At 34.5% G+C, this 12,242-nt stretch overlaps 1 protein-coding gene across 7 annotated transcripts in view; it reads left to right on the plus strand.

The window, feature by feature from the left end:
- The window catches only part of THOC2 (THO complex 2), a 118,494-nt gene that overhangs the window by 22,041 nt on the left and 84,211 nt on the right, over positions 1 to 12,242 (plus strand). For all 7 annotated transcript variants that reach the window (XM_040628354.1, XM_040628351.1, XM_040628327.1 and 4 more), the window contains 4 exons: positions 4,258 to 4,309; positions 8,181 to 8,251; positions 9,120 to 9,241; positions 9,812 to 9,945. In XM_040628354.1, coding sequence (XP_040484288.1) covers positions 4,258 to 4,309; positions 8,181 to 8,251; positions 9,120 to 9,241; positions 9,812 to 9,945 — 379 coding nt within the window. The remainder of the gene's footprint in view (positions 1 to 4,257; positions 4,310 to 8,180; positions 8,252 to 9,119; positions 9,242 to 9,811; positions 9,946 to 12,242) is intronic.

The following is a 12,242-nucleotide window of genomic DNA, read 5'->3' on the forward strand; positions in this document are numbered from 1 at the left end:
AAGGAATTGGTATACTCTGGCTGTATTTCTTTTTTTTAATATTTTTATTTTGAAGATTTTTATTTGAGAGAGAGAGAGTGAGTGAGAGAGAGAGAACACAAGTGGGGGGAGGGAGAGGGAGAAGCAGGCTCCCCACTGAGCAGGGAGCCCGATGTGGGGCTCGATCCCAGGACCCCGGGATCATGACCTGAGCTGAAGGCAGATGCTTAACTGACTGAGCCACCCAGGTGCTCTCTGGCTATATTTCTGTAGCAAATAATTTAATGAACAAATTTATTTCATTGTAAAATAATTGTAAAGGTTGTTGAAAGGGATATTGATAAAAGTTTTGATTTCTATGCTGTTCCTTTTTTATGACAAGTAGTCAAACTAAGGGAGAAGATTTTTAAATATTTGATGTTTTACTTCCTATTTTGCCCTGAAAGATTTTTGATTCCCTTCAGAAGGATAAATTGACTTTATTTTACAGCTGTTTTTAGAGATACTTGTTTTTTTACTTTTTTTTATAATTGAAGTACAGGTGATGCATAATAAATTAGTTTCAGGTGTACAACGTAGTAATTCAACAACTCTATAACTATGCTCTCACCACAAGCATAGCTACCATCTGTCACCATACAGTTGTTTTTCTACTTTTAATGAGAGGAAGGAGGAAAAGTTTTCAGTGTATAGGACTAAAGAAAAATATGGCCAGAAGGAGGTATTCACGCAGCCTTTAGCTGCACCCCCCCCCTCTCAAATTCCTTCTCCAGGGAAGGAAGCTATGGTTATAGTGAATGAGACAATTTGTGGTTGACAGTTCTCATAAAACTGCCATGTTATGTATGTATGTATGTAATTATTTTAGTTTGAATTCTGATGAAAATAGAGGAGAAAGGGTTTAGATTTGGGGAGAAATTTCTCTGAGAGTAGGATATGGATAAAACTTGATTTTATATTGACTGGTATTCTTTGTCTCTTTTCAATGTAGCCCTGAGATTGCATTGACTATAACCTGAATATATTTAGAAAAATCTGTGAAATTTGCTGGTGAGAGAAATGGTTAAATTAGTTTATATCCACCTGCTGGAATTCCATGCACTGAAAATAATTTTGGAGACTTTGATAGCATGAGAAAATACTTTAAAAAGTGTTTGTGGGGGAATCGGAATACCAAATGATGTGCACTGTGAATGCAAATATGTAAAATATGTAGATACACAGACAAAGATTGGAAGGAAATGTTTAAGCAGTAGTTATGTTATAGTAGTGGAGTCAAGGTTAACTATTTTCTACTTTTAGTGTTGTGTTTTTGTGAAAGTAAAAGGGAAAAAATCTGCTAGAGAAAAGCATTAGAAGTATATTTTTCTTATTATTTTTGATACTTATAATTCTGAGAAGTAGGAAATACAGGGTCTTCCCTCAGAAGGGTCTACCTTTTATGTTCAAGAGGTTGTGTTCTTACACTCTTTCTTTTATGTTCAACAGATTTCGCAGGCTCTTTATGAGTTATCATACCATGTGTCATTAAAGGAAATCTAAAGGCGAACAGGCATCTAATGTTCTTAATGACATTAGCGTAAGTATACACACACACACACACACACACACACGCTTTTTAATTTAATAATTATTACATATTTCTTTTTTTTTTAGTTCCATACTATTTTCTTTTTTTTTTAAGATTTTATTTATTTATTTGACAGAGATAGAGACAGCCAGTGAAAGAGGGAATACAAGTAGGGGGAGTGGGAGAGGAAGAAGCAGGCTCATAGTGGAGGAGCCTGATGTGGGGCTCGATCCCAGAATGCTGGGATCACGCCCTGAGCCGAAGGCAGACACTTAACCGCTGTGCCACCCAGGCGCCCCAATTATTACATATTTCTTTTTGCCTTTGATACAAAGATCCCTAAAGTATATAACTTGCATTTCATTTTGTTCAAAATTACAGTAGTGAATGTTTTAAGGCAATATTGGTAAGCTGTTGTTGCTAGGCTGAAATAAAGATATTTTAATCTTTTTGTCTGGTTGTGAGTAAAGCAGAAAATGTTAGGTAAGCTGAGAGGGCAAAAAAAAAAAAAAGCCTGCCTTGTAACAAACTCACAATATACTTAATTAAAAATGGTACTGTAAAAATAATTTGACTAGAATATTTTTCTCCCAGTGTAGTATAGCAAAACATTTTCTTTTGTTTGCAGTTATGTTTAGAAATTAAATATATTCTAAAATTTGAGGATTAAATTATTTTAAATTGAGGTTGTGTAGTTCTAATTAATGTTCACTTGATGCCAATTTTCATGTGTTTGCTGTGTTAGAAAATATTAATAGATTTTTTTTCTTACCTTTAGGTGATTTTTCTGTCTCACTCTAAATTATTTATTAGAGAATTTAAGTTAGATTCAGACCAGATACTTTTCATGGGTGTTTAGTACTTGAATTGTAAGATGAGCTCTCAAATTGTAAGAGTGTTGATTGTAAACCAGTAGTTAAGTTTCTTAAGTAGTTAAGTGGTGTATTATTCTATTATTATCAGGCTGGGTTTTAACCTTGTATAAATAAAATTATCTACCCAGTTGAGAACAGCTTTCATAATGACTGTTATTGAGGTGTAGGACCCGGAGCTTCTTGACACCAGTACAAATTTCCCTTGTTGCTTTAAGCTTCTGTAGCCTTTTTCTGTTAGGATAGGTAATCTCCTTCATATGCTTTTTGTGCTTTTCTGAGGATAGTGGTAAGGAGCTTCTATCTTTAGCTGTTGTGATTTCCCCCCCTACATATTGAAATGTATTTGAGCAGTTGAGGTTCAAATATGAGTTTCTCTTTTATCCTTAAACTTTCTCTGTCTGACCACAGCAGTATTAATTCATGTTGGAGTAGTCTGTTTTTTTTCAACAACTAATATTCCATGTTGAAAACTCTTGTCTTGCTCTTTTCTTTCTGGTCTTCAAGAAGCCTGAGTACTTGCATTCAGGTAGACATAGCAGAAGTTCATAGGCCTTAAGTAACTTTTGAGCCTGAAGTCTGGTGTGCAATTAAAGTTCTTTCATTCTGTAAATTTGCCATTGATGTAGTCTGTTTATGGATTCGATTCTAATATTTTTCCCATTTTTTGAAAGTGAGTAGTCCAAATGGACTTAATATGTATTTTGTTTTTACTTAGCTTCCCCTTTCCTTTGAGTCTTTATATATACCTTTTCAGCTGGATTGTCTTTGTCATGGCTTTCTCATGGTCCCATATCTCACTGTCCCATATCTTAGCCGTGGAAGCTTCTCTTGCATGTCTCTTACAGCTGCCAGGTTTTTTTGTTGTTGTTGTTAGGATTGTATTTCTTTCCTTTACTCTCTGAAAATAGGCTAGTTTAAGGGTTGCTATAGTGCCAGCAAACTAATTGCAGTGATTGAACTGTGATCCTTACTAATGGAAAATGGCTCTAAAATTGGGCATGGGAGCAAGAAGTCAGGAGACAAATCTAGAATAAGTGTTGAAGTTTTCATACAGAAATGAGGGGAGAATTTTGACTTAGTTTCTGCAAGTCTACAAACATCAGTGCATAAAGAAAATAAAGATGGATTTTTGGTAATCGTTTCCATTTTCAGAAAATCTTGAGTTACGGAATGACAGCTTGTAATTGTTTTTGTATTTTTTTAGATTTCTATTCTGATACCACTAGGACTTTTGTATAAATCAGTGTTGATTCAGGCATGAGCACAACATTTAAAGTTGTAGATGAAAAATGTACCGTTTTTAACAGTAGATTTAAGGTACCCAAATTCCAGTGGTTTTTAACATGGAAACCTCATTGGATAAGTGTCATTCATTTGTGCTCGTTAATATTTCCTGAGGGTTTTTTTTTTAAGATTTTATTTATTTGACAGAGACAGCCAGCCAGAGAGGGAACACAAGCAGGGGGAGTGGGAGAGGAAGAAGCAGGCTCATAGCGGAGGAGCCTGATGTGGGGCTCGATCCCAGAACGCTGGGATCACGCCCTGAGCTGAAGGCAGACGCTTAACCGCTGTGCCACCCAGGCGCCCCTCCTGAGGTTTTTTTAATCAAGTTTTTTATCCAGTTTTTTCATGGTAGACATTTAAAAATTTTTTCCAACTCTTGTCTTTTTCTATTTTCTCTGTCTTATGAAACTTGGATTTTATTATTTGTCAACATAGGGGTGTTGGGGTTTTGTTAGGTTTTAAGTTTTACTGAAGAGTATTATTCTGAAATCGTACTTGCTGGTGTGCTATTCTTGTATTTACTATGAATAATTATATTTTTATAATTAGGAATTTCGTGAGGATATGCCCTCCATTCTTGCTGATGTATTCTGCATATTAGGTACGTATCAAGCCTTCATTTCACCTTTAAAAGTGCTATTTGATAGATTAATGTACTGTGTTTAAATAAAATTTTTTCTTTCAAACCATTTGTAGAAACTAGACTATATTGTTTTTTTTACTTTATAGATAATATAGTGTTTTAAGTCATGTGAGTATGATCACTGCTTATAAACTAGCTTTAGATATAGTTTATAATGATAATGGCAATAATAGATAATAGTTTATAATAATGGCAATATTAATGTAGATGCTATTTTTGCAGAATATGTTTATATAAAATTGAGCTAAATTAAGTCATTTCAAGTAAAAAAAAAAGCTAAGTTTTTTGAAGTTCAGTTAGTCTGAATTATTCAGATTTTAGTAACTACGTAATTAATCTTACTCAGTGGAAGTTATCAGTGAATGTCAGAATCTCAAGCTTAGGACACTCAAGAGATATTTACTTTGCTATTATACTCTTTTGATTCTTCTTAATTTTAGAAAGAGCAAGAAGAGCCAAAGTAATCAAAAGTACTTTTGTTTTGAGGATGAGAAACCAGCTTTGGAAATAGCATCTTCTCTATTTGTCCAGAATAAATAAGAATTTATGCAAGATAAAAAAGGAATATTTCTTTGACTTAGAACAAAAGGTAGTGTCCCTCCATGGGAAGCATGGATTTAAAAAATAATGTATATTATAAATTTATTTCTCTTAATTTTAGATTTGAATTAAAATAACTTTGAGCACAGTTTTCCCCATCAGTGTTATGCTTTCTATAACTTTGATCTAATAGAAACCTTTACCAGACATTATAATATTCACTTTAAAATAAGACATCCTCTGAGAGTTTGTCAAGCTGGAGTGAATTAATTTAGCTCATTAATCTTAATTCCTAGAATAGATAGGTTACTTAAATGTCTTACTGAGAATCTGGGAATTTGATCTTATCAAATCTGAATGCCTGATGCTTCATCCTTCAGGATGTTTTAAGATTTCATAACAGCAGTAATGTCAGGAACAGGTCAAAATGTATGTGGACTGTGAGTGATAAATGAAAAGAGCAGACCACTGATGGGGTGACCACATGTCCCACTTTTGTTTTGTTTTCCCTGGCATAATTAATTGTGCCTTATTTTGATTTTAAAACTCACCTGGTTTGGATCCTAAAGTTCATACTGTCTATTGAATTGATTTATGCCAGCAATAACAACAAAACCTTTTAAGCTTAATTTTTTAAAGCAGGCACTAAAGGTATTACATTTTGTTACATATAAATATAGCTTGAAACAAGTTTAAAAATTTTTAAAAATTGTTTTTACTATAATCTTGTAGGACTGAAAGAGTGATTTGTAGGTAACATTTTGTGGAAGCTGTTGTTCCTTGATAGTGTCAGGAGTATATTTTATGTCTTTTTTTGGGTAATCATCAACTCTCAGCTTATTAGTAAGTTCCAATAATTTCTTTGTTGATTTATTCTATTAGGATATAGTTTCCCTTCATAGTTACTTAGTAATATGAATTATTGGTACAAGTCATTGCTTTTTACTATTAACATGAATTTATGAGGTTGTTGGATGCTCTTGAAAAATTTCTTTTAGCCTCTCCAGTCAATTTTTACAAGCAAGATTAGAATGGCAAACTTAGAGAATTTCCCTCACCTGTCCCCTCACTCACCCACCCTCACCGTTAGCAGAAAAAAAAATGATCGAAGGATGACCCCAGACCAAACTAGGGGAAGAGGAGTAAGAATGGGAGTTACCTCTAATAATGATAATGGCAATAATAATGTAGTTGCTATTTTTGGAGCACTTTCTATGTTCTAAGCATTGTGTTATGCATTTAATTTCATTTTAATCTTTATAGCAACTTCTGTAAAGTAGGTATACAGATCGGAAAATTGAAGGTCAGAGAAGGGATTTTTCAAGGCCACATAAACAGTAAAACAGGGTTTGAACCTGGGTCTTTTTGGTTCCAGAGCCCATAATTTTTTTACTATATCATGTTGTCTTTCTAATATCTTAAAAGTTGTAAGAAAAATCATTGCTGTATTTTCCTGGTTAAGATAACAGTTTTCTTTGAAAGACTAATTATGTAAGGATGACAGGGCCTGAGAGCTATATTAACCTGGAGAGGGAAGTCTGATGTAACTTGATGCACTGATGGGACATCTTAGCTGGAGTGGGTGGTTGGTCATACTAGGACCTAGAGTTTGAAATGGTTGAGGGCTTTTTAGTAAAATCATAGGGGAAATGAAAGAGAATTTACTAGGTACTGATTCAGGGTTGATGAATTAGGGATAATGAATGAATTTATTAGAATAGCGTCATTAGGACAAAAAGAAGAAAGAAGCAGGGAAGACGTAATTGTGATATTACAGTCCTGTATTGATTGTTGAGATAGCTCAGCAAAGAAGTTTACTGAGGTCCTAGTAAGCATTTCTTAACGTGGTCAGAACCCAGAGAGTGGTATCTTGATCAGGTCAGACAGCTAAGAGGAGAACAGACTTGGTTTGAGAAGGATGAACCCGCCACCCACGTACTCTGATCTTAGGGACTTTGGGGGTAGATCTTAGGGACTTTTGGGCCTTGGTAGATAGATGTTGGTTAAAAGAATGGGCCCAATTTAGTCCTGACCCCTCAAGATCAGTTCCTTGAAGTTCTAGCCTGAGGAGGGACCAGAAGACCAGATAACAGGGAGACAACTACAAGTCCTTGGAAGGGACTGATGAGATACACATGGATTAAAAGTCTAATTGAGTGAATGAGATTGTATTGCAGTTTATGTTGTATAAATTATACCCTGAAATTCTCTTAATAGGCTTCAGCTGACCATGTGCTTAGCTACAGTGGCCAGGATATCAGGAAATGACACTGTCCAAGATGGGAAAGGGGAGAAGGGCCAAGAAAATGTGGATATGTTTGATAATAAATTCCTTTCTCTTTTGATTCTCAGTGATGGCAGTAGAAAGTAAACTGAAGCAAATCAGTGAGTGGTAGGACGTTTGGGGAGAACTGTAGGACCCTTAGAAGACAATTTTATTATACCACTAAAATTGGTGTCTCTTGTAAATTATGAGTTGACCTTAATATAATAGTATGTAATCATTAAAGCAATAATCCTGAGATCAGCTTTGTAATCCTGTCAGTCCTGGTTGAATTTTTTGATGCTTGGCAGGAAGAGCTAATTGTTTTATTTCCTCCATACTGCATAAAATTGTTTGGCAAATTTTCTGAATAATCTCCTGAAACTTGGAGATCTCAATTTCTTAATATTTCAATAGGAAGAAAATAAAAATCATGAATAAATTTTTGTTTGCTGACTAGAATTGTAATTCAAAATGGGATTTTAAAAATGTTCTTTTAATACTGTCTTTTTGTAGAGTTGATGGCCGGGTAGTTTGGTTAGGACATGGTACCAAGGTGGCCAAGGTCAAAGGTTCCGTCTTCACAAGTAATAGGATCTTTAGTGTTAGAAGACATCTTTGTTGTCACCTAGTTCAACTTTCCACCTAAAGAAGGAATCTCTTCTTTAGCTCTCTGACATGTTGTCATTTAAACTTTGCTCGAATATTTCCATTTTTGAAAACATTACTTTTTTGAAGTTGTGTTGTTTCCAGTGCCATAGCATGTAACTCCTGTGTAATCAACTTACATTTTACGGATATGCCATTGGTCACAGGGTCAGTTTCCAGATCAGGAGAAATTAATTCTGAGCATTCATATGCATATGAATGACAGCTCCTGCTTACTATAATTGCAAATTTTTTTCCAATTTCAGAATGAGGCATTTTAAAATTAGTTTTAAAGAAAATAAGTATCTTATTATAGTGCTGGGGACAGTCTAGAAAAATCAATCAAACTTTCGTCTTTTTTTTCTTCCATCATTATAGATATTGAGACAAATTGTTTAGAAGAAAAAAGCAAGAGAGACTATTTTACACAATTGGTATTAGCATGTTTGGTAAGTTATAAAAAATACTTTCCCTTTCTAGATTTTTACATTGAACAGTTGTAATCACAGTTAATCATGTTAAGGGAGGAGGATATTGACATTCAATTGGCTATTCATTATAAGGTGAGATTTGGATTTTCAGATGGAATGCTTTGTAAAATTAGACATGCTAATTATTTCTGTGAAATTTGCATGCTTCGTATCACTTAAACTATATGTATATATCAAACTTTTGGTGATATTCCTGACCTAGTAAGTTCCTAAATAAGGAAAAGGTAAGCATCTGTCAAGTGAGTAGAAATGATGCGGACAACTTTTAAACTGAATAGCTTTTCATAAACTCTTTATTATGCAAGGAGAAAAAGCAGAGGTAGTTTAAAAATAATAAATTCTAGAACTTGTCATAATCATTGTCTAGTAAACCATTTTATGTTAACAAATTTAGAACCAAGGAGAAATGCTATTACTCAGATCTGGAAGATGTCCTTGTCTTCGCTGTACTAGAATTTGACCTAAACAGTAGAAACTAATGAAGGCTGAAGTGCTGTATTAATCTTAAAGGAAAATTCAGTTGACAAACAGTTTTAATCAAAATTTTATCTGTAGTTCTTGTCATTTGTAGGCTGTGTACAGCATGCATATAATTTTTTAGTGAGTTTTATTTAAAGAGCTGTATGTCACATTTTTCAATATTTGGGGCATCATCATTTTTGTTAAATTGAAGTTCCAGCTTTTTTTTTTTAATAAATTGAAGGTTTTGATATATATTTAATGTGATTTTGATGTTCTTATTTGGGAAAATTATTTTGAATGTATTTAAATTGTGGATGTATTAGAATGCTAAGGAATAAATGGCCTTTAATATTTTTTAATACAGTATTTAGTTTCAGACACAGTTCTAAAGGAACGCCTGGATCCAGAAACATTGGAATCATTAGGGCTTATCAAACAATCACAGCAGTTCAATCAAAAGTCGGTTAAAATCAAGACAAAACTCTTGTAAGTACATGTATCTTTATGTTGCTGATCAAGTATCTGAGTGTTTCCTTAGTTCTCATTTTGAATTCTAGATGTTTGGCAGTTTGAAGATTTTTTTGTTGTTGTTGCTGTTAGCACGTCTTGTGTTTTTTCCTTTTAAAAGAAGCCTAGGATTACTGAGTCAGCAGTGAACTTCACCTGTGTGAAACCAATGTTAAGTTTTTTCCATATTAGAAGTTAAAATATTATTCATTGCTTTTATTATTACCAATAAAATAATTTACAAGTATGGCTATACTCTAGGGTATATTCTTAGTCAACGATGGAAAGAGTGACATGTTATTGTTCTTTGGGATTAGCAGTATTCTTTCTTTGTGTTACTGGTTTTCCCTGTGTAATTAACATTGGGGTGTCTCTTATGAATCACTGTTATTTTCTGTTTTAAAAGATATACAAAGAAGTAAACTTTCAACAACTATTCTTATAATTGTTCTATATAAGAGAGAGAAAATTCGATGAGAAGAATACAGTACTTGTATGCAAGCTTGTTAATTGAATTAATTTTATCCCCTTTATGATGTTTAATTTCAGTTATAAGCAGCAAAAATTCAATTTGTTAAGAGAAGAGAATGAAGGTTATGCCAAGCTGATTGCTGAATTGGGGCAAGATTTATCTGGAAATATTACTAGTGATTTAATCTTAGAAAATATAAAATCTTTAATAGGTAAGACATATATCTAATAATAGTATGTGTTACTAAGCTTTTTTTTTTTTGTTACTAAGCTTTTTTAAACTGTTGGAGAATATCCATAAAGACAAAATGAATGCATTTCCCCTTATAGGTTTCTTTTTTTCAATTAAGAAATGAGAGCGGTGTCTAGCTTGTACTTTTAAGATTTTATCAGTACTAATAAATAACATTTAGGATGATATTTATGAGAAATCTTTTTGCTACTGTTACCTGTGTGTTTGTATTCATTTCTTTTTTTAAATTTTTATTATTTTTTTAATTGTTTCAGGGGTACAGGTCTGTGATTTATCAGTCTTACACAATACACAGCACTCACCACAACACATACCCTCCCCAATGTCCATCACCAAGCCACCCCATTCCTCCCACCCCCCTCCACTCCAGCAACCCTCAGTTTGTTTCCTGAGATTAAGAGTCTCTTATGGTTTCTCTCCCTCTTTGGTTTCGTCTTGTTTCATTTTTTTTTCTCTTCCCCTATAATTCTCTGCCTTGTTTCTCAAATTCCACATATCAGTGAGATCATATGATAATTGTCTTTCTCTGATTGACTTATTTTGCTTAGCTTAATACCCCCTAGTTCCATCCACGTTGTTGCAAATGGCAAGATTTCATTTTTTGATGGCTGCATAATATTCCAGTGTGTGTGTGTGTGTACACATCTTCTTTATCCGTTCATCTGTTGATGGACATCTGGGCTCTTTCCGTAGTTTAGCTATTGTGGACATTGCTGCTATAAATATTGGGGTCCAGGTGCCCCTTCAGATTACTACATTTGTATCTTTGGGGTAAATACCCAGTAGTGCAATTGCTGGGTCTTAGGGTAGCTCTATTTTCAACTTTTTGAGGAACCTCCATACTGTTTCCCAGAGTGACTGCACCAGCTTGCATTCCCACTGACAGCGTAGGAGGGGTCCCCTTTCTCCACATCCTCGCCAACATCTGTCATTTCCTGACTTGTTAATTTTACCCATTCTGACTGGTGTGGGGTGGTATCTCATTGTGGTTTTGATTTGTATTTCCCTGATGCCAAGTGATGTTGAGCACTTTTTCATGTGTCTATTGGCCATTTGGATGTCTTCTTTGGAGAAATGTCTGTTCATGTCTTCTGCCCATTTCTTGATTGGATTATTTGTTCTTTGGGTGTTGAGTTTGTTAAGTTCTTTATAGATTTTGGATACTAGCCCTTTATCTGATATGTCATTTGCAAATATCTTCTCGCATTCTGTCAGTTGTCTTTTGGTTTTGTTGACTGTTTCCTTTGCTGTGCAAAAGCTTTTCATCTTGACGAAGTCCCAATAGTTCATTTTTGCCCTTGCTTCCCTTGCCTTTGGCCATGTGTCTAGGAAGAAGTTGCTGCGGCTGAGGTCGAGGAGCTTGCTGCCTGTGTTCTCCTCAAGGATTTTGGTGTATTCCTGTCTCACATTTAGGTTTTCCATCCACTTTGAGTCTGTTTTTGTGTATGGTGTAAGGAAATGGTCCAGTTTCATTCTTCTGCATGTGGCTGTCCAGTTTTCCCAACACCAATTGTTGAAGGGACTGTCTTTTCCATTGCATGTTCTTCCCTGCTTTTTTGAAGATTAGTTGACCATAGAGTTGAGGGTTCATTTCTGAGTTTTCTGTTCTGTTCCATTATCCACGTGTCTGTTTTTGTGCCAGTACCATACTGTCTTGATGATTACAACTTTGTAATATAGCTTGAAGTCCAGAATTGTGATGCCACCAGCTTTGGTTTTCTTCTTCAACATTCCTCTGGCTATTTGGGGGCTTTTCTGGTTCCATACAAATTTTAGGATTATTTGTTTCATTTCTGTGGAAAAAAAAGGTGATGGTATTTTGATAGGGATTGCATTGAATGTGTAGTTTGCTCTAGGTAACATAGACATTTTAACAATATTTGTTCTTCCAGTGCATGAGTATGGAACGTTTTTCCATTTCTTTGTGTCTTCCTTGGATTTCTTTCATGAGTATTCTATAGTTTTCTGAGTACAGATGTTTTGCCTCTTTGGTTAGATTTATTCCTAGGTATCTATGGCTTTGGGTGCAGTTGTAAGTGGGATCGACTCCTTAATTTCTCTTTCTTTGTTTCATTGATAGTGTATAGAAATGCAACTGATTTCTGTGCATTGATTTTATATCCTGCCACTTTACTGAATTCCTGTATGAGTTCTAGCAGTTTTGGGGTGGAGTCTTTTGGATTTTCCACATAAAGTGTCATATCATCTGCAAAGAGTGAGAGTTTGACTTCTTCTCTGCCGATTTGGATGTCTTAT

The sequence above is a fragment of the Ursus maritimus genome (genome assembly GCF_017311325.1).
Source record: "Ursus maritimus isolate PB19 chromosome X unlocalized genomic scaffold, ASM1731132v1 scaffold_X1, whole genome shotgun sequence".
NCBI classification, from domain to species: Eukaryota; Metazoa; Chordata; class Mammalia; order Carnivora; family Ursidae; genus Ursus; species Ursus maritimus.